A 25,471-nucleotide genomic window follows, 5' to 3' on the forward strand; every position below is an offset into this window, starting at 1 on the left:
ACCCTATCCATTGAGCGCTGTCCATCTTCTTGTTTTGTTTATGCTACATTTTTCCAAATGTTACTGGTCAGCTGCACTGGTCCCGGATGGTGATCTTTACTACTCTCTGATCCATATGCTTTAGTGCTTGAGGAACAGTGTGTATAATGTGCTAGTATGCACTGCAGACTAGCACATTATGGCAGACTTCCCTGAAAACGAAGCCCTCGAGTCGTACGCTGTCACCGCTGTACAGAGGCTTAACTAGAACCTTCAGGGCCCCAGTGCAAGAAACCAGGAAAGGCCCCCTGGACCCCTGGCTGGGGCCCTTCCCTTCAGGCCTGGGGCTCTTCCCACTGATCCTGGGGCCCTTTACTCTCATTGCGGGGCCCTTTATTATGGTCCCACAGCGGGACCCTTTCACAAATTCTGCAGTGGGCCTCCTTCCTGCCATCTTGGGGCCTCCCCATGTTGGTGGAATGCCAGGGCCCGGTCGCAAGTGTGACCTTTGCGATCCTGGAAGTTCACCCACTGGTGTCAGTAGTTTTTATTTTTTGGTATTTTAATTGTATTATTTTTTATCATTTTATGTTATTTTTTTACATTATCACTGACTATAAGAGGAACAGGGGGAAAAATGGACTTTCAAGGCACCATACGTAAAAGGAAAAACACTTTATTGTTGATTAGCATAAAACCAGAAAAAATTCTTCAACCATCCCCTAGGGGGCGGAGACAATAAGTCAAAATACAGGTGGCACAGTGAAATAAACCCTGCCAATAGGGCATTCAGGGTAAGAAGAATTGGCAAAAATACAATAAAAATCACAACTTGATAGGTGAGGGCGCTATACGCTACAATCGGGGAGCACCTGAGATCCAGGGTAACGCAGAGCGTCCTCAACAGTAAAAGTACAACTTGCACAAAGGAACAGGTTCATGTAGCCAGATGCTCTACATGTTTCGCCTGATGTTCAAGCTTCTTCCGGAGCTGTTAGGATACACGTTCCCTGTATAGGTGGAATGTCACTGGAGCCGACAATAGGGCGCCAAAGAAGTAGCCAAAGAGTAACATAGAATGTTAGTAATCACGAGGGACGACCTGCTGAGGCAACTCATGAGAGCACGCACTGCGGTACAGAACATAGCATAGCATAAGCTGAAGGGCTTAGTCCAGAGCACTCCCTCCGGCAAAAATAAACGTGCAGCGCATCCTCCTAGTGTTCCTCATAAAGCCGCAGATCGATACCCACGGATGGGGAAGAACCACCATTTTGTATCTCGCTACACCCCTGCTTTTTGCTGCATCAGGGTTGGCGTATTAGTCCTGTCCAATTATCACTGACTATGACTCTGTCCATTCAGAAAAGAAAGGAGCTGGTAAATTACATATTTACCGACCCCTTCCTGGTTCTCTATTGTGACACATCCCCTGCAGCAGCCGGCAGGAGAGGGAAGGGAGCACAGTGGGGGGGGGGGGGGACCAGGGAACACACAGGGGCCCTGAGACAGCAGAACACAAGTGAACCGGATAGGAGGAGTGGCGGGGGCAGCATACAGGGAAACCAGTCCCCTCCATTTTCCTCCTTCGGCTACAGGAGGAAAAAGGAGGACAGTGATTTCTCTACATGCTGCCCCCGCCACCCCTCCTATCCAGGTGTACAGGGGAGCCACACAGACCCCCTGGAGCATGGGGCCTGGTTGCGATTGCAACGCCTGCAGCCCCTGTAGGCGCTTCCATCCTCACCCGGTCTTCCTTTCGAGTTCACGGGCTATGGATGGCTGAGCCGTGATGACGTCACTCCTGTGCATTTACGGCACAGGGCTCTGAAGGAACGGCACAGATATGCTGTATGTTAAGAAGATGTTTACTGTACTGTACCTATAGATAAGCCTTATGATAGGCTTACCTATAGGTAAAAGTCAACAAAGGGCATTTACTCCCACTTTAAAGCAGGTCAGTTCACTTGTACTGTAAATTGATGGCTACCAAAAAAAATCCCAAAACTGCCTGGATTCGAAAAAATCATCATGCACTTGTAGTGCCTGTGCATCCTCAAATGTTTGAATCTTTTACTCACATTTTGTTTAGCAAACAATAAAGTTTATGTAGCTTTGCTATTTCATGACATATTGGGACTCCACTGTGTGTGAAAAAGATTCTTGAAAATGTTAAGTGATACATTTAGGATTCTAAATGACCTTGACTGACTTTCGACTATGTCTACATTTTATTGTGATTACTTTAAACTGGCTTAAATCAAAGCTCAACTTCAGCCAAAATTTCTTAAAGCGAAGTTCCACCCTCGGAAAGTTTTTTTTAATAAAAATACCCCTGGGACAGTCAGGGCTAGTGCATTCCACAATGGATAGCCTTTGAACTGTTCCGGGTCGCACTTACCTTTTAGAAAAAATACTTACCTTGAAAATGTCTTGTCCAGCGCTGCCATCTCAGGTGTGGGCAGCTGAAGCCAGCGCGTCCTCTTCGGCGTCCTCTTCTGTGTCCTCTTCGTCCCAGAATGCCCTGCACCGGCCCCGCTCGTCATGTCCGGTGCAGGCATGTCATTCCTGCACAGCTTAGCAGTAAATGACGTGCCTGCACCGGAAGTGACGAGTGGGGCCGGTGCAGGCGCATTGATTCCTGGGAACGATGACGCTCAGCTCCCAGGAATAAATGCGAGCAGGAAGTGACGGCGCGGGCGCGGCCGAAGAGAGAGGAAGAGGAAATAAGGTGAGTATATTTTCTTCTAAAACAAGGTAAGTAAAGAAAAAAAAATGTGTGATTATCCATTTATTTTTCAGGTGAAAGAGAGCAAGCAGATGGGGAAAAATGACTTTTAAGGGTGTAACTCCACTTTAACTGTGGACAGAGTGGGGAGAGATTAAAACCACCATTACTGGGACAGGAAATAAGGACAAATCTCCCCAAAAAGTGCATAAACAGTACAAAAAAAAGACCGAACAGGGATTTTAAATCTTCCATTCTCTAGCTAAAAAAATAAATAAATAAATAAATAAAAAAGTTTTGGCTGGAATTCTGCTTTCACAGTCAGAGCTTTCAACTGGACATGCTCTAAGAATCCTTGGAAGTGTACCTACTGCAGATAAAGAAACGCTGGTCTCAACCTACTGTCAAATCTTTTTAACTGTAAAGCAAAATTTAGAGGCAAGGCACCCTCTGATAGGCAATTACCCAGTAAGATCTGGGCTCCTTTGTTGTTTTTTTTTTGCAATTACAAACCTTTGGATTAAAAGACCTGATTCCAACTCTTAAAAAAAAAAGGGTATGACTTCAAACAAGCTTTAAACCCTATATGTTAATACTATGTACGTGCACTAACATATCCAAATGGACAAGAAAATCTAGAAGACTTAATATTATTATTATTATATAGGATTTATATAGTGCCGACAGTTTACAACTTGAGGGTAAACAGTACAAGTACAATACACTTTATTACAGTAGGAATCAGATGCTGCAAAAAAAAAAATCATAACAAAACTATTTCTGATAATAAAGAAAACTATAAAATTGACAAATATTAAAGCAATAAAAAATAAACCTCCATATTCTAAAAACCAAAACTAAAATATAAAAAGTTGTAAAAACTTTTTATACTTGATAATGCTGCAAAAAATTATAATGACAATAAAACTATTTCTGATAATAAAGATAACTATAAAATTGACAAATATAAAAGCAAAAAGAAAAAAAAATGAACCTACATATCCTAAAAACCAAAACCAAAATATAAAAAGTTGTAAAAATCAACATTACAAATAAGAACATTGTGTCTGTTGTTTATGCTGGCATCAATTTTATTATTTTACATATTTAAGTATTGTTTTATTTCCAGTGAATGCATTATATTATAAACCATAAGAAAAAAAAATAATACAATAACCTACAAAAATTGAAATAAAAAAAAAAAAAAAAAGAATACAATAACCTACAAAAATTGAAATAAAAAAAAAAAAAAACACCAATAAACTGTTATACGGTATTACAAAGTCATTTACTACCTTTGCCGTCCCTAAAACAATATTATCTTAAGTATTCACGTACTGATTAACAAATGAATGGATTTATTAGAAAAATCCTTAAAAAGAAATATAATTTGTATAAAAATGATATAGCACCACAGGGCTGATAGTGTTGTAAATTGTTCTTAGCATGTGTTAATGATAATACCAGAAAATTCTCATTAGCAATATTTAAGGCGCAATCCTTTTTAGCTCCTATACTCATATTACTAATAATGCATTCATAACAGACACCCAGGATTCTATGAATACTAATGTGCACATAGTAAAAAAAAATATATATAATATAATACCATACAATATTACAAGTAATGATTGTGTAATAGGGAGTGTTATAGTCAGCTGGCAGTGATGGTGCTCATTCATTTCATGTGACAATATAATTATTATTATGATAATAGAAATGATGGAGAGGAAGAGGAGGATGAAGAAAAAAAGAAGAAGCAGAAGGTGATTGCTCTAGAAATATTACACAAGAAGCCTGATGAGGGCAGGAAAGAGGCCCTTTAACTATTTAAATATCCATCTATCTTTCTGACACTGGCCACGCCCCTCTGCAGCTGGATTGGCAGCTTGCTGGGGCTGCTGCCGATGTCACAGGCTGGTTATATAGACAGAGGCAAGCAAGCAGCTGCATTCAGTGGATGTTCCCTTGTAAGAGAGAGATCTTGTGCTGCTGGAGATTAGGAGCCTGTCTGTGTGCTTGGACTCTTGTCAGTGCAAAAAGCCTGTGGATCTAGTGGATCTTACTGACACTTTGTGAGAGATCAGGATCAGCTCCCAGGTAAAGATCACCCAGATTCCCTGCTATAGCTGTGTGCATTCAGCCAAGACACTTTTCACTTCTTTTTTTTTTTTTTAATGAAATATTTAAGAGTTGTGCTGCTGACTTTGTATTATTACTCACTAGATCTGTGTAGGGACTGCATTACAATGTGCTTGTGTTTATTGTGTGGATGGTTGTGTAAACTGCTAATGGAAAGTGTAGGGTAACAGCATAAAATACACAAAGTTGTCAGATCATGTTTGCCCTAAATTTAGACCTAGATGGTATAGATACACTGGGTTTAAAAAATGTGTGTGTGTGTGTGTGTATATATATATATATATATCTATATATACATTATTATTATTAATATTATATATTATTATTAGTAGTATTAATAATATTATTATTTATTATTAATAGTATTATTATTTATTTTTACTAATAAAATATATTTATGTATATATATATATATATATATATATATATATATATATATATATATATATATATATATATATATACACACACACACATTTATATGTATAATGTTTTTTGTTTATTATTTATATTATTATTATTATTTATTTATTTATTTATTTATTTATTTATTTATTTAAATAGCGTTGCAAACACAACAGTGAAAATAAAATAGACTTGTAAATGGGAATTGTGGTGCCGGTTGGGGGCTTCCCCTTGTCTTTGCATTCACAAAATGTAATTTAATGGTTTTGTCCTAACTTTGTCATAGAGCCTCCCCTTCAAAGCCTAGACGGAGCAGGGTGTGAATGCAGGCTGATGGTTCCAATAGATATGGAGATGCATGTTGTATTGTTAGTAAATTGCACTCTGCTTTCCATCAAAGGATCAGTAGTAAACACTTAGGTCAGTGTAAAGATGCATGTTGTATTGTTTAGTAAATTCCATTCTGCTTTCTATCAAAGAATACGTAAAACAGTAAACACTTTATGGATCAGCGTAAAGAAAAGGCGCGACGTGTAAAAATATAGTGACCGATTTATCTTTTGTTGAAATTTGGTTGATTTTGGTTAGCGCTCATCTTGGCTCATAGACACTACCTGGTTAAATACACTTCTTAGGTTGGCTGGAGTTGGGCATATGATATGTCGCCATTGGAAGTGATGGGGCAGTAAAACATGTGCCTGACCAGTGGTGCCCTTTGCCTTTTTTTCTATAGAAAAAAAATGTTCGGCGCTCACTGACATAAAATGCTCCAAAACATCTGAAAACACAATTTATCGCCATGCGCTGTCTAACGCTTTTGTCTGATGGCTGCCATTGGTGGGTGAATCTCTTCCACTGGCCATTGCATATTGTTATAATATATCTATAAGTTCAATCAGTTTTAGGTTACGAAAAATGACTAAACAGATCTAGGCAAGCTACCAACATCTTCGTCTTTTAAATATACAAACTGTTGGTGTGTTGACTTGATCCATTCTACAGCTTGAAAGTGGTGAAATTGCTCGATAATTGCCCCCGTCCATCTAGTAAATAGCCATAGCTAGCAATAATCTTACAGTCAGCGCATACAGGTACTCCACTATGAGCGTGCGCACAAAGCAAATAGCATTTGCAACAATTTTCCAGGATGCTGGGAATTATCCAAGCAACTATTTATTTTAAATAAAAAATATTACCATGCTTTTGCTGAGGTCAAGTTGCTGTGCTTGCTGGTGCGGCAATGGTGACGTGAATACAAAATCGTGCTGGTTTATTGTATAGAGTTAAAAAAAAAAAAAAGGAAATTAGAAATATTTTGGGGTTTGTATAAAAGCTGACACATTTTCTGGTCATCCCGACCCTTTTTTAACCAACTTGAGCGGTAAAGTGACCGCAGCGCCGACGCTGTAAACATGCTAACTGCTGTGCCTAAAGCTTGTAATTATTTGGAGAGATTGAAGGAATTGGGAGAAGAGCCTGGCTTCTCTTGCCAGAAATGGGAATCTATACATCCCTTCTTGTGTTTCACAAGCAGCTGCAACTGTTTCACGCAGGCTGAGAAACAAGGAGATAATGGGGCAATTGTACCGAAATCCCTAAGTGTTTAACTCTTGGCATGCTGGCCTTGAGTTGGCCAGTGAGAGGTGCCCAGTACTGAAAAGGGAACGCAGTTTTTTGTAGGAGCCAGGGTTAGCAAGGATGATTATGTTACAAGGTGATCTATATTTGTACAAGACCTGGGTGCTTCAATAGGGGCAAAGAGGGCTCCCTGGGGTAACTGCAAAGAATTCGGCATTTGTATGGTGAGTGTAACCCGGTACTCCATGAAGCTGGGGGACCCTTTGCTATAAAAGCAACATAGCCTTCCAGTGGGCGCTCGATAAGATTAGAAATAATCTTTATCAAAATTAAAAGTATTTTCCTTTCTGTGCTTTTTATCCAAAAATACAGGATGCTGGATAGATCCCTATAAAATACACCATTTCACAAAGTGCCCAGTATAAGGCAGTGATGCGCAATTTATTACTAGTACCCATTGGCAGCCAATCAGCACTGACAACCAAAAATCCAGTTTGGTTGCTCTATGTTCTTGCCTTTTGTACATCACTGACTACATTACTGAATATGCCTTTTGCTGTTGTGAGTTTGTAAATTTGCATTCCTACCTAGCTAACAAGCAATAAGCATGCATTAACCACTGTGGATCTAATATTGAACAATTTCCAATCGCCTATCAAAAAATAAAATGCAGAAATAATTATAGATCTGCAAATATGTATAGACCAGCCTTTTTCAACCCGGGCGCCCAGGCCCCCTGGGGGGTGCCTTGAGGTTTCTTCAGGGCTACCTTGGCAAAATGCCTAAAAATTGCCCCAAAATTGTATACTGTACAAGCCAGCAGATGGATGAAACCTTCCTTTTAGTTACACAAAGCCACAGGTTTTCATTGCGCACCATTATGACCTTCTAGCCACCATCGTCCTAATAACCAATGACGATCAGCGCTGGGGTCACATTAACTTAGTGATGGAGAAGAACTGAGGGAGAAGAGAACATTGGACTACTAGTCAGTACCATTGTGCAAAAAGTATATTGGATTTGGAAGAACAAATTGCCTCTAACGTTGCCTCGAGGCTGTCCATAATTTTAGAGGGTGCCTCGAGACTGTCCATAATTTTAGAGGGTGCCTTGAGACTGTCCATAATTTTAGAGGGTGCCTCGAGACTGTCCATAATTTAACAGTGTGCCTCGAGACTATCCATAATTTTAGAGGGTTCCTCGAGACTGTCCATAATTTAAGAGGGTGCCTTGACTGAAAAAAGGTTGAGAAACACTGGTATAGACAGTCCTAATAGTCTAAAATACAAAGTTTGAGTGTGATTTACTAAAACTGGAATCTGGTGCAGCTGTGCATAGTAACCAATCAGCTTCTAACTTCAGCTTGTTCAATTAAGCTTTGACAATAAAACCTGGAATCTGATTGGTTACTATGCAGATTCTTTGTGTACTCGTTTTAGTAGATCTCCCCCAGTATATTCTTTAGGTACTAGATGTAGGCAGAATCTTTCACCATTCTTGCAAACTTTTGCAAACATATGGCATATAGAGCTGACCACTGTGCCCCATTGTATTTGATGGTGATGGCTTTTTAATGAGGACACTGGGGCACCCTGTGTGGGTCTCCAGCTGTTGGGCACACAAGGCAAAACTACTTTCTGTTCTAGCAGTATGTCCCAGGTTAACCCTATATAACACATGTGAAATGATTATGGTGGATTTAAACCAATGAAGGCATTTACCATGGCTTCTGGAAATTTCAGGACTTGGTAAGAAGAGCAGAGTTGTATAATAACCCCTATACTCTATGTATGAAATATCATAGCCTACAACAGCTGTCAGGAGCACTGAGCCCATACAGGATGGTTCTTTCTCCGTTTTTAAATCCCTATAACCATTGGACTGATCAATTTGGTTGTTGAGCAGCCTAAAGTTGGCCACACGTGTTACAATCTAACTGAATGGTCTTGTATGATAGCTTTGTCAACGACTACGTAGCATTTGGTTTATAACTGGTGCGCTCTAGCCTACGTCAGCTGTTGATCAATCTGAAGAAGATTGTACAATCTGATTGGAACATGTGTGACCATTTCAACAGATTTTAAAGCATGCCATACACTGCCTAAATTTCTTCCACAGTGCAACAATTCAAGTATAGCTTGGCCAGTCAAATAATACAGCAAAAAAATAAGTATAATATCCTCTAGCATGTTAAAATGACATGCCCAAAATCGATCACTCCACTTTGTCCATAAAAACGGGATGTTTTTTTTAATCTGTATTCGTGTCATAAGACAGTCACCCAAATCAGAATATTTGTGGAGAATACAGATGCCCTGTCATTTTTCCGAGAATTTACTATCCTCTGTATTTTTTTTTTTTTAATCGAAATTGGAGGTTGGTCAGTTTTTCTGGGCAAACACAAACATACTGCTAATTTGGGCAGCGTGTGTTGTGAAGCAGAGGAAGAAGAATAGGGTACTGGCCAAAAATTTCAGCCAGACCAATCAGTCTCCTAATGGTGGATATTCCAAGCATGCCTGCTGTGCTTGGTTGTCCCCAATATTGTTGAATATGTCCAGAGAGCTAATATTTTTATTTGTGTGTGGGTGCGCTAACATCTCAGGGCTAAACACTGGCCACATTTAGTATGTTTATGTATGGTAATATTGGGAAAAGTGATGGTGAAAAGATTTTTTATATTACAGATTATGTCCTTTTAAAGAAAATAAATACTTTCTTTTTTTGCATATGCTTCTATATTATAACTACATTTCAGTGTTTATTTAATACTGTGTTGATAATCCAATAGTAAACTATAAATTCTAAACCTAGAATAGGGATAATAAACCATCATGGGTCAAGTGCAGAGCTCAATATACCATTCAGGTTGAGTTATGGTACCTTCACTGTTCAGTTTTATTACAGTGCAGAATTGGGAAAATACTGTACCTACCAAAGTCTTATGGGCAAAAATGTTTAGATGTTGGTGTTTTAGATGATATTGGAGAAACATAAGATCAATTGAGACTATTGCTAACTGATAAACCAACTATTTTCAATAGTTTTGTTTGGTTACGTTGTTAGAACAATGCATGGACTGGTCTAATTATGGCCATTGTATAAGAGTCCTATAGAGTTCCAACATCGTGTTTAGCTACTGAAGTCCGGGACGGGATATAATATTTACTGATATAATGTTAAAAAGAAACTTTATTTTTTATTGGGTCAGTTTCATTTATTTTTGGACTCCATAAATGCTTTTTTTTAAATAAACATTTAATAGGTGACAGAGGATACCCAGAGCACTATGGTTTTTCAGTAGCAAAGCTGCTTGCTTTGAGGTTTTGTTTGTTTAACTGAAATTTCAGAATTGGCTGATAAGTTTATATGTTCTCTTTGTGTGTGTGTCTTTCTTCCAGATGTTCCTGTTTTTCTACCGCATCCTAATATAAAAAAAAGTGCCCCAGGAAACATTATTTTTTTTAAGGGGGCATATATTGATGTGAATCTCATGTAAAAATGTTGTGGAAGTTTTCAGTACTTTATAGGCAACAAAATTAAGTAAGAATTACCAGCAATGTGAGAAAAGCAAGATAATTGGAGCAAAGTTGAATAACTCTTCATTTGTCAGAGATAAGTGTCCAATTGGAGATTGATTGACATCTTTGGACTCCCCCAGCTTGTGCCAGTGGAAGATCAGGATGGACTCCTGACCAGTCACTTTTCTATGGGAGATAAGACATACATTTATGGGGGTGTCCACAGGACATATATTGTACATATCAGTAGAGTTGTCAAGTGTTTAGGTCGCCATCTTAGGACTATGCGTACCTTAACATACAGGAAAAAGATTTGGGGTACACATGTCCAGGCACATATGTCCAAACCTCTAAATTGGCATGTTATACACTACTAAAGCCTAGATCCTTAACTCCTACCAACTTTAAAATGTAATTCTTTATTGAGCTACCATTTTGAAAGATTGGCGCAAACTTTTTGAAACATTTCCTGGCATCAGTTTCTTTTAACCCCTTGCCTACTGTATCATGATAACCATCAGCCAACACATCCTGCCCTGCTGGAGCCCACTATGAACGTATTAAAGCTTACTATAAGATTGTGGAATATGTAAGATTTACAGCTAAGGTCCGTTGACATTGCACAGAAGCAAGCACCTTGGGTATCAGGCCGTACGCCATGGCTAAATTAGCAAGTTATCACATCTGGCCCAGGATTACCATGCAGGATACCAACAAATCTGTTTAATTGGCGTAAAGGAGACAATCTGAAATCCGAATGCCTTTCCTGATTCTGCAAATCTCTCTTAAGCTTTGCCGTTTTAGGGGGTGATTCTGTAACGTAGGTATCAGCTACTAGGAATTAGGTGATAATTAGCCCTGGATAAACTGCTGAAGGCCTGGAGAAAAGTTCATGAATACATGTGTGCATGCTAGTTACGGGGGGAACAAATTTGGTGCCACTGTGTGGCTGCCCTGGGAAGTGCAATGATAGTCTAGAATTCATTTTAGCACTTTAAAATAGGGAAAATTTGATTCATTGTAATTTCGTTTTCTAAAAAGCTGGGTTTTATTTTTAGTATGTCAACCTGTACATGCGTTTCCCAGGAAAACAGTCAGGCCAAAAATGCAGACTAAATCCATGTACAGAGGAGGCAAAAAAATTATAGAAGCATTCTTTTTTCTTTTAAAAGTACCCTGTCATAAAGAGATGAAGCTGCCGCAGACGGCCTAATCCTGAAAATGGTTATTGCCCAGCTGCCATACTCCAACACTTTCTGAGTCCCCAACTTGGAACATGCATGTTGCAAGCGAAGTCAACTATCTTGACCACCATTTGTGTTCACGGTAAAACCAGAAAGTTGACATAACAGCTAGGCATTTTACAAAAGAATGTTAGTGAAGGCAGACTCTGTTATCTTTGTCATAACAGGCTTCCTTTACTAGTACTGCACAATTATTTTAGCGCCTTAAAGAATAGCGCAATTGTGGCACACAAATGTATCACTCATGTAAAGGATTCCTAACTAATTAGAGGCCAGCCTCATGGCAGTTATTTGGTCAGCAGCAATAAAAGGATTGGTAATTGCCAGCTGTTCATGTTATTACAGTGCCCCTTTACAATCTACATACTTAAAGACCCACTCCACTAAGAGCACACATCTTATTTGCAGTAATAATCATTATTTTCAGCTCCTACTGCTAAAAAAAGAGCGTTATATCTTAGACCTAGCGCGGTATTTGCTGCTTTTGTCCATGCAATACTAAACTGAGTGTGATTGTTCTGATTCCACCAACGTTCTTCTATGCATAGCATGAAGTTTGTATAGCTACCAACCATGAGTACCAACGCTGTACTAATCAGGGGCTACATGACACCTTAAAGCTGGGACATTTCCAATTATCTTGAGGCTGGGCATAAAGGGAGGCCAGCCTTGAGCTATTGATGGAAAACACAATGGCCCTTTGCAGATGTGCTCATTTCCAGTTTCAAGTGACCAAATAATTAAAATTTGGGGTGGAGATTGAAACTCCTTTCAACTGGAACATTTGATTAATGATTACCCCAGCTTTTATTGTTTGGCCACTTAGAACTGAAAATGATTGGAATAGCGGGGGCAGATTGCTGTGGATTGTACAGTTCAAGTGAGCTTTTTTTAATTTGAAAGATATAATAGAAATCCGGTATGACATCACCCTCAGTATTTGTACAGGTAAAGAAGGTTATTGGCAGTGCTACCTATGGAGACTATATAAGGGAAACACTTTGCAATCTTAGGATTTCCTCTTCTGTCCTGTTGTGTGCCTAGGACAGGAAGTGGAGGGAAATCTTCTCAGAGGAACCCACAGACTAAAAAGAAAACCTAAAATGGCTTTTAACCATTTCCTGCTATACAAAGCTATAATAAATGTTTGGATTCAGATATACTTAAAGGATTTTCATTTATTTAGTTTCTGCCATTTTGTACTTCTTTATTTGCCACACTTCTTGCCCCGTTGGGACACAAAAAATATTGGTAGACCCATTTTCAAGGCCCCACTAGGACAAGAAGAATATTGGTAGAACCTTATGCTACCTTGACACAAGAAGAATATTGGTAGACCAATTTTCATACTACCTTGACACAAGACAAATATTGGTAGACCCTTTTTAATGGTGCCTTGGCACAAGATGAATATTGGTAGACCCATTATCATGCTACCTTGGCACAAAAGAATATTGGTAGACCCATACTCATGCTACCTTGGCACAAGAAGAATATTGGTAGACCCAATCACATGCTACCTTGACACAAGGAATATTGGTAGACCCATTCTCATGGTGCCTTGGCTCAAGATGAATATTGGTAGACCCATTCTCATGCTACCTTGGCACAGTAGAATATTGGTGGACCAATTTTCATACTACCTTGGCACAAGAAGAATATTGGTAAACCAAGTCTCATGCTACCTTGACACAACAAGAATATTGGTAGACCGATTTTCATGCCCCATTGGAAAATGAAGACTCTTGGTAGATCCATCTTCATAAATATGGGAGACACTTATCCCACAAGAAACCTATACTCTATTTGCAGCTTCTCAGTAGAAATGTGCAGGAAACCGGGCTCCTTCTGGGCTCCAATACATGACCAGTAAGGCATCATTGATCATTTGATTTGCCACAGGGACTTGCCTGAACAGTGACCCTCCCCATCGAGAGACCAAGGGGTTGATTTACTAAAACTGGTGCAGCTCTGCATGGAAGCAAATCAGCTTCTAACTTCAGCTTGTTCAATTAAGCTTTGATGAAAAACTGAGAGCTGGTTGGTTTCTATGCAGAGCTGCACCAGATTTTGCACTCTCCAGCTTTAGTAAATCAACCCCCAAGTGACCAATGCCTCAGTATACATAAAGTGACAGCACCTTTTTGAATATTCAAATCTGATGCTTGTATTTTAAAATCAGGATGCACTGCATTTCCAATATAGCCTCTTTAAACTGGAGCTCCAGTTGAATACATATTTTTGTTTGGGATAGAGTGGCGAGGGGTTTTCTCTTTGTGTCCCTATAGACAATTCACCATCACAGCCTCCCAATTATGGAAAATCTTCCCAATAAGGACACCTACTCATAAAGGAATAATATCCTGCCAGAGGATCCATCTGTTCTCCCATCCAAAGTCAGGCAGATATCTTTATGTCAATTCTTCTTTAGGAAATGTGTATGATGAAACCGAGGGGGTGAGCACAAAATGTTTCCGTGTGTCTGGACTGCATGATTTTCTTAATACAAGTAGTGTTAACCGGTCATTTCGTGATTTTTAACAGTCACTTATATTAAAATAATAGCTTGTTTTTTCAGTTCGAGTTTTTGTTTAACATGTAGCACCCTTGATGTCCCTGGTACACCCAAGAAGGCCTTGATACAGTCACACTGCAGCCCCTTGGCAAGATGGGAGCAGTACATAGTAATGGGTTACATGCTAGAGCTTTACCGCTCCAGGCAGTACGAGTTGCTCAAAATGGGTTGTGGGAGCTGATACAAGGGTGATTAGCTGTGCTCTCAGGGGATGTCTGTATAATAAGCTATTTTCTGGTGCTTGAGCAAAGTGCTTCTTTCAATCACTTATGCTTCCGTGTAAACTGTAACAGGAGAATTACAACAGTAGCGCAGCTCGGCCGCACAGGCTTGGGGAACCGCATTTAATCATGTTCACCTCTTTCTTTTTTATGTTCTCTTACAGAATCAGGAATGGTGAATAACCGGACATCGGAAAGCACCACGGCGGTCACAAGTAACACTTCCCCTCCCAAAGCCTGCGCCGGCTGTGGGGGGAAAATTGCCGACAGGTTCCTTCTGTATTCCATGGATCGGTATTGGCACACTCGGTGCCTGAAGTGTTCCTGTTGCCAGGCTCAGCTGGGGGAAATTGGCACTTCGTGTTACACAAAAAGCGGCATGATCCTGTGCCGAAACGACTATATCCGGTGAGTGAAAATTAAACAGTGTCAGAGATAACAGATCCTAATAAATAATGAGTTTGAATATGATTCTCTCTTTGCTTTGTTGTAAAAGAAGAAATAAAGGAACCAGCTATTTACACTAGTTTAGGTCTTGGTTCCCTTTCGTGGTCTTCTGCTTTCTGTAGTTTTTCTACCGAAAACCGAAAGGCCGAATATTGATCCTGCATTTGTAATCTGCTCCCCCCTGGCTGTCAGTCTAAAAAGATGGAGATAGCCAGGATCAAAACTGCAGCATGATATAGTTTTCAGGCTGGATTCACACTGGTGCGAATTGGATGTGAATTTTTTTCCCGCATCCAATTCGCATTTCTGGAGCCTGTTCTCAATGGAGCCTTTTCACATAGCTTCGGGACAGCCGCTGAGCGGTTTGCAGGAAACTCATGTGTGCCTTCTGGTCCGTTTCAGGTCCGAATTTAGCTGAAAATGCGGACCGAATTTGGACTTAAAACAATGAACGGGGTGCACCAGACCCCCTGCTGCAAGCCGCTCCGCAACCTAGCCTAATTCTTAGAAGCACTTAAACACCGTGAATTATTTTGGCTTTTCCTTTTAGAAAGAAAGAAGTGTATTTCCACTTTTGCACCTACACCTACTTTTTAAATATTCTTATTCGCCTAACCTAAGTTGAACCAATATTTAAACATTTTTGCTTACCTTTATACTAACTTTTTACTTGCTTAAAATCCTCCCTGATTTCTCCTTTTTCTTCCTGAAAAAAGGGCTAGCAAGTTGTGTTTAGATACTTTAATTAACCCTGCCTGTAATGGCAGATCTCATTATCAATTGTAAACTAGAAGTGCACACTCTCGTCCTAACAGAGGGTTAAAAATCTCAAGGCTTGAGTGGTATAATTGTATGTTAATGCACTTAAAAAATCTGTATCTACAACTGTCCTCTAATTGCACATTTCAAGCTATTTAAAAACATTTTAAGCTGTCTATAAATTCCTATGTATAAACCTGCTCCAAGAAGCAACTAGAGAGGTAAGAGTTTTTTTTTTTTTTTTTTCTTCAGAAAGAATTTTTAGGCATGCTGTGTAAATGGGAACATAGAACAAACATATAATTGGGGGTTTCTCAAATTTGACTGCAAAAATTAAAACCTACTTTAATTTTAGGCAGCATGGCAGCACTTACTGATATCATGTTGGGCCAAACCTTTACTAATGGGACAAAATTATCCAAATCTATTAGAAATACACAAAGGATAGATTGTAACGTTTTTATTTCCCTTTACAACACTCAAGTTGCAATTCTGGCTTTACTGAGAAGTAAGTCACTGAAGTCAACCTGTGCATCAAGTTAATTGGCAGCGTTCACTTTGGCTGAAGGACTTCCACTTACTGGCAGCGTAGAATGAGCACATCTGCCCCACCTACATCCAGCAATGCACGATGACTACGTTACCGATCTGCCAACCTAAACATTGCCACAAGAGTGGGCGACAAGCTTTACTAAATAGTATATTGATATTTGCGTAGGTTCTGTAGTGGAGCTCTGGATACCTAACTGTCCGATAAAGCTGCCAGTTTGCTCAACGCTTTTTACTATACGTTCCCTTAAATTCATTAAATTGTAAATATATTAGCTACCCACTGAAAATTAAAGATATAAATAATCCTTTACTTTTTTAATTCATTATTATTTGGAAGCGATTATTAATCTTTTTTCTAAAATAGTGTGTAATCTGATATTATTTTATGGAAACCTGTACTAAGGAACACATGGCACTGGTCATTTTTTACCATTTTCTAAAACTATTACAATTTATTGAATCTGATGAATTGCCATGAAAACCAGACAGCTAGTATTTTGTGAAGGGGTTCACAATGGATACCTTCATATTATTGTGTTATTTTAAGCACTTTGGTATGACTGTAACAAACTGATAAGTTAAAGCCCAACTGCAGCTGGGACCTTTTCATTTGTCTGTTGCGGACAGACTTGAGGACAATAAATACCTCTGTCTAGTGTTTTTTTTTTTTTTTCAGTCTAATACCCTTCTGAGATGTCACCTCAGTTTCTGTTTGGCAGCAGGACAAGAAATAAGAAGAGTAGTTGCCACTGGTACAGCAAAAATAAACAGACAGAGTTTCTAACCCTTCTCCATCATCTTTTGTTGCTATTTGTATCCCGACTGGAGAGATTTCCCATCCCTTCCAGTACTGCCACGGGGGAAACTCTTTCTAATGGGGACAGATGTGACAATTTGTCTGTAGGTATAAATGAGTTTGGACCATTCTGCATAGTATGCTCCCCCTGTGATGGTGGAAAAACTTGTGATTTAACCACAGACCCATAGGCCTATAGTATGTGGTTGTCAAAAATAGGCAACATTACATTGAGCAGTTGCATGATCCAGCCAGCTTCTGGGGAGCAGATATTGGGGGGGCTGTCTTTTCTTGACATCTTAATCCATCTACCACCATCAGTCTGCAGCTGAGTTTTGGGTGGCCCTATTTAGCTAATGACGAGTACAGCTATAATGCCATGTAATTCCAGTCTGGGTATATACAGTGGAACTCCAGCCAAACTCTTAACTGAACAATAGAAATCTCAAAATGGAGTAAGGTCCAATAGTACTAAAACTACCATTACTCACTCACCCAGCACTATGGATAAACGATAAACCAATAAAATTACATAAATGTATAAGAAACCCTATTTGGGTATAGCTGCTGCTATAAAAAGGGCAAAATACTATACAACATATGTGTTAAGCCGCTCAGATTAATGGACCATGTCCTCGTGAAAAGCAAAACTGCTAATATGATTTGCTTTTCTGGAGGACATGGTCCATTAATCTGAGCGGCTTAACACATATGTTGAACAGTAGAAATACATACAAAACATTTACTTGAGTTCAGCCACTCTTGTGGTTTACCTACATCCATTCTACACTATGTAGCTGGTGTGACAGCACCATTCAGCCTGCACCTCTCTTACTTCTCCAGCCAACCAATTGAACTATACATGAGTATCACCAAACTAGAATATGCCCTTTAAAAACCTCAAGCTCCCAGTGCCTGAAAGATTGAGTAACACAATTTTGCTGTACAATAAAACCTGATTGGCTTACATGGCTGGCCTGCCCATTCTGGTGTGGGTGAGATTGCGGAAAAATACTTAAACATGGACTAAAATTTTATTAGCCTGGAGTTCTGCTTTTGGTTCCAGATTTGTTTCCCACAGGCAAGCTGGAACTTATTCTACAGCAGCTGCGGTGTTGCTCAACTTTTATATGGCCCTTTAAACCCCGGGCAGAATATAATTACAAATCTATTTTCAGATCAATCCAAGGATTTCATGTGGAACTAATGAGCAACCACATAATTTACTCCAAGGCTAGGAAGTATCAGTTGTGAGTGTATGCCTTAGCCAGCTGGGATATAGCTATGGATAGATGGATATAGAAGCCCTGGAGTTCTATATTGTATATGGTACTAGGAACTCTGTACTGCAAACACGGCACTTGCTGATCCTGGCACTATTACTCAGAAGACTTTCTATGTCTATTGCCTCTCCTGTACGCTGCCTTCAGCCCTCAAGCAAAGTTTGGGTGTGACAACCAATAAAATGTACTCTTGTGTCAGAACATCCAGAACAGTGAATACAAATTATGCAAATATTTATGTAACTTTTCCCGTATGCATAGATAACTGGAGATATTTGTTTGAATATCTAATGATAGGAAGGGCAGCACTGTAAGCTGAAGAACGCTCACGAGGGACTGCGTGCATTGTGGGATGGTGGGAATACTGAACAGAAAGTTGGGTAAAGTCAATACATTTTTACTTTGCCACTTTCTTAGAAAACACTAATCTTGCGTCACATGGGAAAACTTGTAAAGGGAATATAACATAAGGGTGTACTTATATAGCCGGCTTCATAAAGTCACTTGACAGCCCAGCTTACCACATTTGGTGGTTCATACATCCAATCTTTCTGTGCAAATTCTGACTGTGTTAAAGTCCGTATTTGCATAGCTTCTTCTTGCTCCTCCTTAATATAATTACTAAATACTGTTATGAGTTTTGGCATGATAATGGTTAGGTATAGTTAAGTTTAAGGATTAAGTTCCAAATTAAGAGTTAAGCTTAAACATGAAAGTCAAGAGTTCGCTTTATAGGTGAGGAGATATTCACTTTCTGGTTTGACCAATTTTCTCACTGTAAACGTCACACCAAAAACCTACTGTGATTATTTTTTAAAGCAAATGTGCTGATTTTGGTTTATTCCCATTGTACAAAACTTTCAGGGCACTCATATTCAGTGGGAACCACAGACTTACTGAGAATAGCCTGATAACCGCCAGATTGGACCACCAATGAAACAGCGGTGACCAATATATCATATATTATGTCAATGTTCCCAGGCATACATAGGAAAAAAATGGCAATAGATGTTGATATGATTGTGACAATAAGCCACCATTTCCCTGGTGTGGACTGCAATAACTTTCTATTGAAATGCACCAAAGGAACAATTTGAGAAGCCAGTCCACCTATGAAAACCAGTGTTTCAAAGTGAAGTAAATAATGATGATCTTCTTTTATTGATAAAAATGTAAGTCACTTACAAGGGAAGACATCTCACTCTTGGTGGTGTAACAGTATTGCAGTGCCATAGGTTGTGCCGTCTGTACCGCCTGTGACCACCAGGTGGACATGAATAAGCAAGCTGGGAAAACTGAATGGAAGAGTATGGGCGGAAGCTGCACCCTGGTGCAGTAACAACAGTTGACGGGGGGACCTTTTCATTAATATGGACCATTGTGTCTGGTCATCAGTCTACATTAATGTTGTCAATTATTTATGTTCCATTACTGTCCAGGCATCCAATTTTTGGCACCGTAACATATTTGTGTTTGCTTTTCTCCGCTATCTCTTTTTTTTATTAATGTTCCTGCAGTTCACAAGGCATAGACTAACAAAAAATTAAAAAAAGAAATGAATAAATAAATAAATATATATATGTGTATATAAAATAGTTGCTTTCATTGGAACTGGTCTGCGAAAGGTCATGCTAAGAAAAAAAACATGGTGCAAAAGTGTTTACAATGTCATTAGTAGAAAAATGACAAAACAGGAAATTACTTAAAATGCCTGGGTGTGCAAGGCATAGAAAATGCGTGCAATCACGTTACATTAAATGCATGTTTTTGTATAATAATATGTGGATTTTTTAAAACAATGCAAGGTTATTGATTCCTATGATGGTGCTAGGATTTACTCTTCTGTATATGATGTGGCAGCTTCTGGTATCTGCTCTGTTACTTCATCCTTTTAGATATTATATACAAAAATGTCAGGTGCGGTTTTAAGGCCCAATTGAATAACGAGTGTGTTGTTCAGTGGCAGAAAATTGCCATTGAAAGGCTTGCCCTGTGATAGCACCACTGCTCATAGCGGTGCATCCATGCTTGTGTAATAGAATTTGTACTGTACTGCTGTATTAAACTTGCACAGCTCCCCCCCCCCCCCCCAGCTGTATTAAATCCTGCAGAGTTCATTTGAAACGCTGCACTCCTAGCTTAGTCACATCAACACAAAAGGGTCTTTGGATATTAATTCTGAAACAACCGAACCCCCCCCTCCCCCCCCCCAGCCCTTTGGCAGGTGAAGTTACTTGTTGGCGTTATTGAAACATATGGCATCAATTAAGCCGCTGTTATTTTCTATTAAGTTCAATTCCGTTCCTCACCAGGAGGGCTCGAAAAACCTCCAAAATTACCATCTCCTCCTCTCCCTGAAGCGAGCTGTATTAACCCTTTGTGTGCATGGCTGGGCAGCATCGAATCTTCCCTTCCTGTCAAGTTCTGACTCCAGATCGTAGAAATCTGCAGAGAAGTTGCAGCTGCGGAAAACCTAAAGGGTAGCTCTACCTCAAAGGCTTTCGGTCCCTGTGCTTCTTTGAGACTGTTTGATGACAATGGATACTTCACTCACACCCTTGTGGATCAGCTTTTTAGGATCCTTCCTCCTTGAGCATCTCGTTGATTTTCCAGCATTGCCCACCCTTATTTCTTGTACCCATTTTTGTCCACATGATTTTCAAGACCAGACCACTTCACTTTGAAATAAATGGAGGCGCTTGACGAAAAAGTGGCCTTGCAGATGCTTCATGGCTTGTGTTGGACAGCCAGTTGGCAGGAGTGTGAGTGTGAAAAACTCTACTGGTCAGCAGTTTTTGCAAACCTCTTTGAAGAGGTGAAGGGGGAGATTTTCAGCTATGATATTTATACTCTGGTCCACAGCTTGTAGATGCACTTCATATGTGTGGGAGTAAACAAGGAAGACCTACTCCTTAACCTTAAAGTTGACCTAAAGACAGACAACCACTTAAGGTCCACTGGTCCACAGGCCTGTCCTTGTTCTCAACCCCCTCACTCCCTGAAATGAATTCCTGGAACCAGTTTTGGGTTCCATCCTTGTCTCATCACCGACTGTATTCCCTCCTGCTTGTTCATCTGTCCTAAGTTTAAAGTAAAGGCACCAAGCTGTTAAAAGTTGGGATCTGGAACCTGCCTCATAACCGTGTCACTGGAAATCCATCCAGTGGGTACACAGATTAAAGTAATTATAAACCCACATTTACTTTTTTTTAATAACAAACATGTCATACTTACCCTGATCCTCCTTTTTTCGAGTCCCTCGCCAGCGCTCCTGGCTCCTCTTCCCCCCTGCCAAGTGCCCACGATAGCAAGCCACTGGCTATGGGGGCACATATGCGGGCTCGCACCTAAAAAGGTCTCTGAGCATTAATAGACATTAAAACACAGAGTGTGCCTTTGCCCTACCCCTTCCTCACTGGCTGCGAATGGTTCCCACTGCTGTCTCTGAGCCTATGAGAGGGAAGAGAGCCACTGCTCACGTGCACAGTGCTGGATTGATGGGGCTCGGGTACATATAGGCGGGAGCTGCACTCAGAAGGTTTTTTTTACCCTAATGCAAAGAATGCATAAAGGTAAAAAGCCTTTAGCCTTTTTTTTATTTTATTTTATATTTGTTTCAGGTCCTTGTATAGCACTGTCAATTTACGCAGCGATTTACATGTACTTTGTACATTCACATCAGTTCCTACCCTCAAGGAGCTTACAATCTAAGGTCCCTAACTCACATTCATACATAGACGGGCAAATTTTAGACCGGATCCAATTAACCTACCAGCATGTGTTTGGAGTGTGGGAGGAAACTGGAGTACCCGCAGGAAACCCACGCAGGCACAGGGAGAAAATGCAGACTCCAGGCAGGTAGTGTTGTGGGTGTGATTCCAGTGACCCTTTTGCTGCTAGGCAAAACTAACCACTACACCACTGCGCCGCCACAACCACTTTAAGCACTTTTTTAGAGCTGGGAGAGGTTAGAAGCTCTGTCAGGTATTCATTGCTGTCTTTATCCTCATTCGCCTCATTTCTTTTCATTACTCCATCCAAGTGGTACTGTACAATGCTTTCTGCATTCTGTTCCCAAGGATTGCATGGAATGTGGACATAAAAGAGGAATTATGGTCTTTTCAGAAAAAATGTAAAGTCAGCAGCTATAAATACTGTTACTGCTGACTTTTAATAAACAGCCACTTACCAGCTCAGAGATCCAGTGCTGTCTTCACCCAGGCTGATTCTTCATTGATCTTTAGGCACCGCCATCTTGGATGTGGGAAGCTGGCTGTGACTTCCTGGTGTTTCACAGCCAGCTCCCTACTGTGCATGTGTGAGACTTGCTGTGCTTTCTGGAGATATGATAGCAATATACAAATATCTAAATGGGGATCTTAGTGTAGGTAGGAAACTATTTAGTCTCAGGGAATGTAAGAAGATGTGTGGCCACACAATGAGATTAGTGGAGAAGCGGTTTAAGCTTAAAGGGAAACTCCAGTCAAAAATGAAATTGCTCCTATTAATAGTATGTTAAATAGCTTTATCTTTTGATATTATTCATTTTCTGGCTAGCAGCTTGTGTAGCTTAGAAAGTCTCATCTAAACTAGACAAACGGCTTCTTCCTCTTCTTCCCTGACAAGGCTATCTCCCTTTATCTGAATTTGCTAAGCTGCCTTTCACTTCCTGAAAAGGTTGTCAGTCTTTCTTAGACAGACATGCCTAGACCTGCCATGCTTCACCCCCATCCCTCCTATCCTTCACAGAACATGATCTCCTCCTGTCTTCATAGCCTTGCTTAGGCTCGCAGCTTCTCCTGAAAAGAGAGAAAGGGAGAGGGGGGCGCAATATATGAAAGAAACAAGGATACAGATCCATTTCTATTCCTCATTACATGTGAGTAATGAGTTTTAGACACTGTTTCCACTAGTGTGACTTGTCATGCGACTTTGGACACATGAAGTTGCATGACAAGTCACAACCCATTGATTTCAATTGCACCTGTTCCCATCTATGCAACTTCAAAATCAGCAACTTTGAAAAGGTGCCTGCACTACTTTAATCCAGAGAGTGTAAAGTTGGATCAAAGCTGCACTCAAAGTCGTACTCTAAATTGCACAACTTAAGAGTCACACTAATGGAAACGTAGTCTCTAGGCTAGAGTGCGACTTTGGAGTGGAACTTTGAGTGCAGTTTTGGTCCAATTTGCACTCTCTGGATCAAAGTTGCATCAAAGTAGTGCAGGTACCTTTTCAAGGTCGCTGATTTTCAAAGCCACATAGATGGGAGCGGGTGCCATTGAAATCAATAGGCTGTGACTTGTCATGTGACTTTGTGTGTCCAAAGTCGCATGACAAATCACACTAGTGGAAACAGAGCTTTAGTCAACGTTTCCACTATTGCGATTTAGAGTGCCACTTTGATCCAATTTTACACTCTCTGGATCAAAGTTGCATCAAAAGTTGCATCAAAGTAGCGCAGGTACCTTTTCAAGGTCGCTGATTTTCAAAGTCACATACATGAGAACGGGTGCCATTGATTAGTCGCACTAGTGGAAATGTAGACTTAGTGTGGTTGACTGTACTATGATCATTGTAGACTGTGAGCTGAGACCCCCGAGCACTTCCAGCTACACTGACAAAACATTCATACCCAGGTTTATCTTTTGCTCCATTGCAGGAGACCCCCTAGAATCAATGAACTAAACAAGGCCTATAGTGCCAGTCCTGGCAGATGCTGCTGTCCGTGGTCCTTTAGCATGGCACAGATAATAAAATACTGCGCCAAGCGCTCATGTATACGAGTCAATCAGCTGAAATGGATTTTCTTTAGGCAGATTACAGGTGTTTTCCCTAAGATAAGGAAGGCCCTGGACGTGTCTGCCCCTCTTCCCTCTGTATACAAACATGAACATTTGGGTAGCGCAAGAGTGCGTACGTATGCAGCGATCGCTTGGTTAAGTCTGTCACTTGGAGAGCAGAGGTCTAGAATTCTATGTTAATTTGTCTTATCAAATAAAGCCACAACCTGAAATGTGATATCATCAACTGGCCGCTTTGTGTATAGACAACGGGTTGCCACTTGTGAGAGACTGACACTGTTCCATAACAGCGTAAGCGACAAACGGTGATCAAGCTAATTAACTCCGCTCTATTCCCGTGACGAGGCACTGGTGTGAGCGCTCTACTGATTGAGTTCCATGGACCAGTGCTGTCCTATCCCCCCCCCCCCCCTCTCATGTCTTCTCTCTGAAAGACACATTTCGATTGGAAGAAATAACAAGGCTTTCTTGTCCACCCCCCCCCCCCTCCTTCCCCGCTTAAATTACTGTTTAAATTAAGATCGAAAATTCATTACGGGGGCCTCTTTATTAGATTGGACGGCAGTTTGGCGGCTGCGCTAGGATTGTGTCAAAGAGCCAGAGAACAGGATATTAAAGGCAAACTCACATCAATTACACGGCCGATTCAGACGAGATTTTCAAGGAGACGGAGGGAAAACATTTAATAAAGGCAGAAGCTCATTTAATAGAGGTCTTTTTTTTTTTTCTCTTTCCTTAAAGTGATATGAAGGAAGGTGGAGAAAGCTGTGTAAATTTCAAGCCACTTTCTCTTGCCCGTATTTGCTAAAGGGTAGCTTGACTTTGCTGGTGGGGATAGTACATATATCTATATATAGATAGTGTTATTTATATGATATATATATGATGATATATATATATATATATATATATATACTGTATATATATATATATATATATATATGTTAGAGCTGCACGATTCTGAATAAAATGAGAATCACAATTTTTTTACTAATTAAGATAAAGATCATGATTCACTCACGATTCTCGGCGTAACATCGTCTTTTACATTATGCAACAAAAATTAGGCTAACTTTACTGTCGTTTTTTTTTCTTCATTAAAGTGTTTTTTTTTTGCGTTTGAAAGACTTCTGCGCAAATACAGTGTGACATAAAAGATTGCAATAATCGCCATTTTATTCTCGAGGGTCTCTGCTAAAAAAAAAACCATATATAATATTTGGGGGTTCTAAGTAATTTTCTAGCAAAAAATACTGATTAAAAAAAAAACATATGTAATATTTGGGGGTTCTAAGTAATTTTCTAGCAAAAAATACCGATTTTAACTTGTAAGCAACAAATGTCAGAAAAAGGCTTAGTCTTTAAGAGGTTCAGCTGCCCTCACTTAGTCCTAGTCTCGGTTCACATATGTGATGTGCGATGACAGACATCGCATGT

General features: G+C 39.9%; 1 protein-coding gene across 1 annotated transcript in view; it reads left to right on the plus strand.

Annotated features, from left to right (window-relative positions):
- The first annotated feature begins 4,651 nt into the window (after nt 1-4,651).
- The window catches only part of LOC309559296 (LIM domain transcription factor LMO4-A), a 30,952-nt gene continuing 10,132 nt past the window's right edge, over nt 4,652-25,471 (plus strand). The window contains exons 1-2 of the mRNA XM_082262523.1: nt 4,652-4,807; nt 14,558-14,801. Coding sequence (XP_082118649.1) covers nt 14,566-14,801 — 236 coding nt within the window. The 5' untranslated portion in view covers nt 4,652-4,807; nt 14,558-14,565. The remainder of the gene's footprint in view (nt 4,808-14,557; nt 14,802-25,471) is intronic.

Source organism: Pelophylax lessonae (assembly GCF_965119305.1).
Source record: "Pelophylax lessonae genome assembly, chromosome: 7".
Classification (NCBI taxonomy): domain Eukaryota; kingdom Metazoa; phylum Chordata; class Amphibia; order Anura; family Ranidae; genus Pelophylax; species Pelophylax lessonae.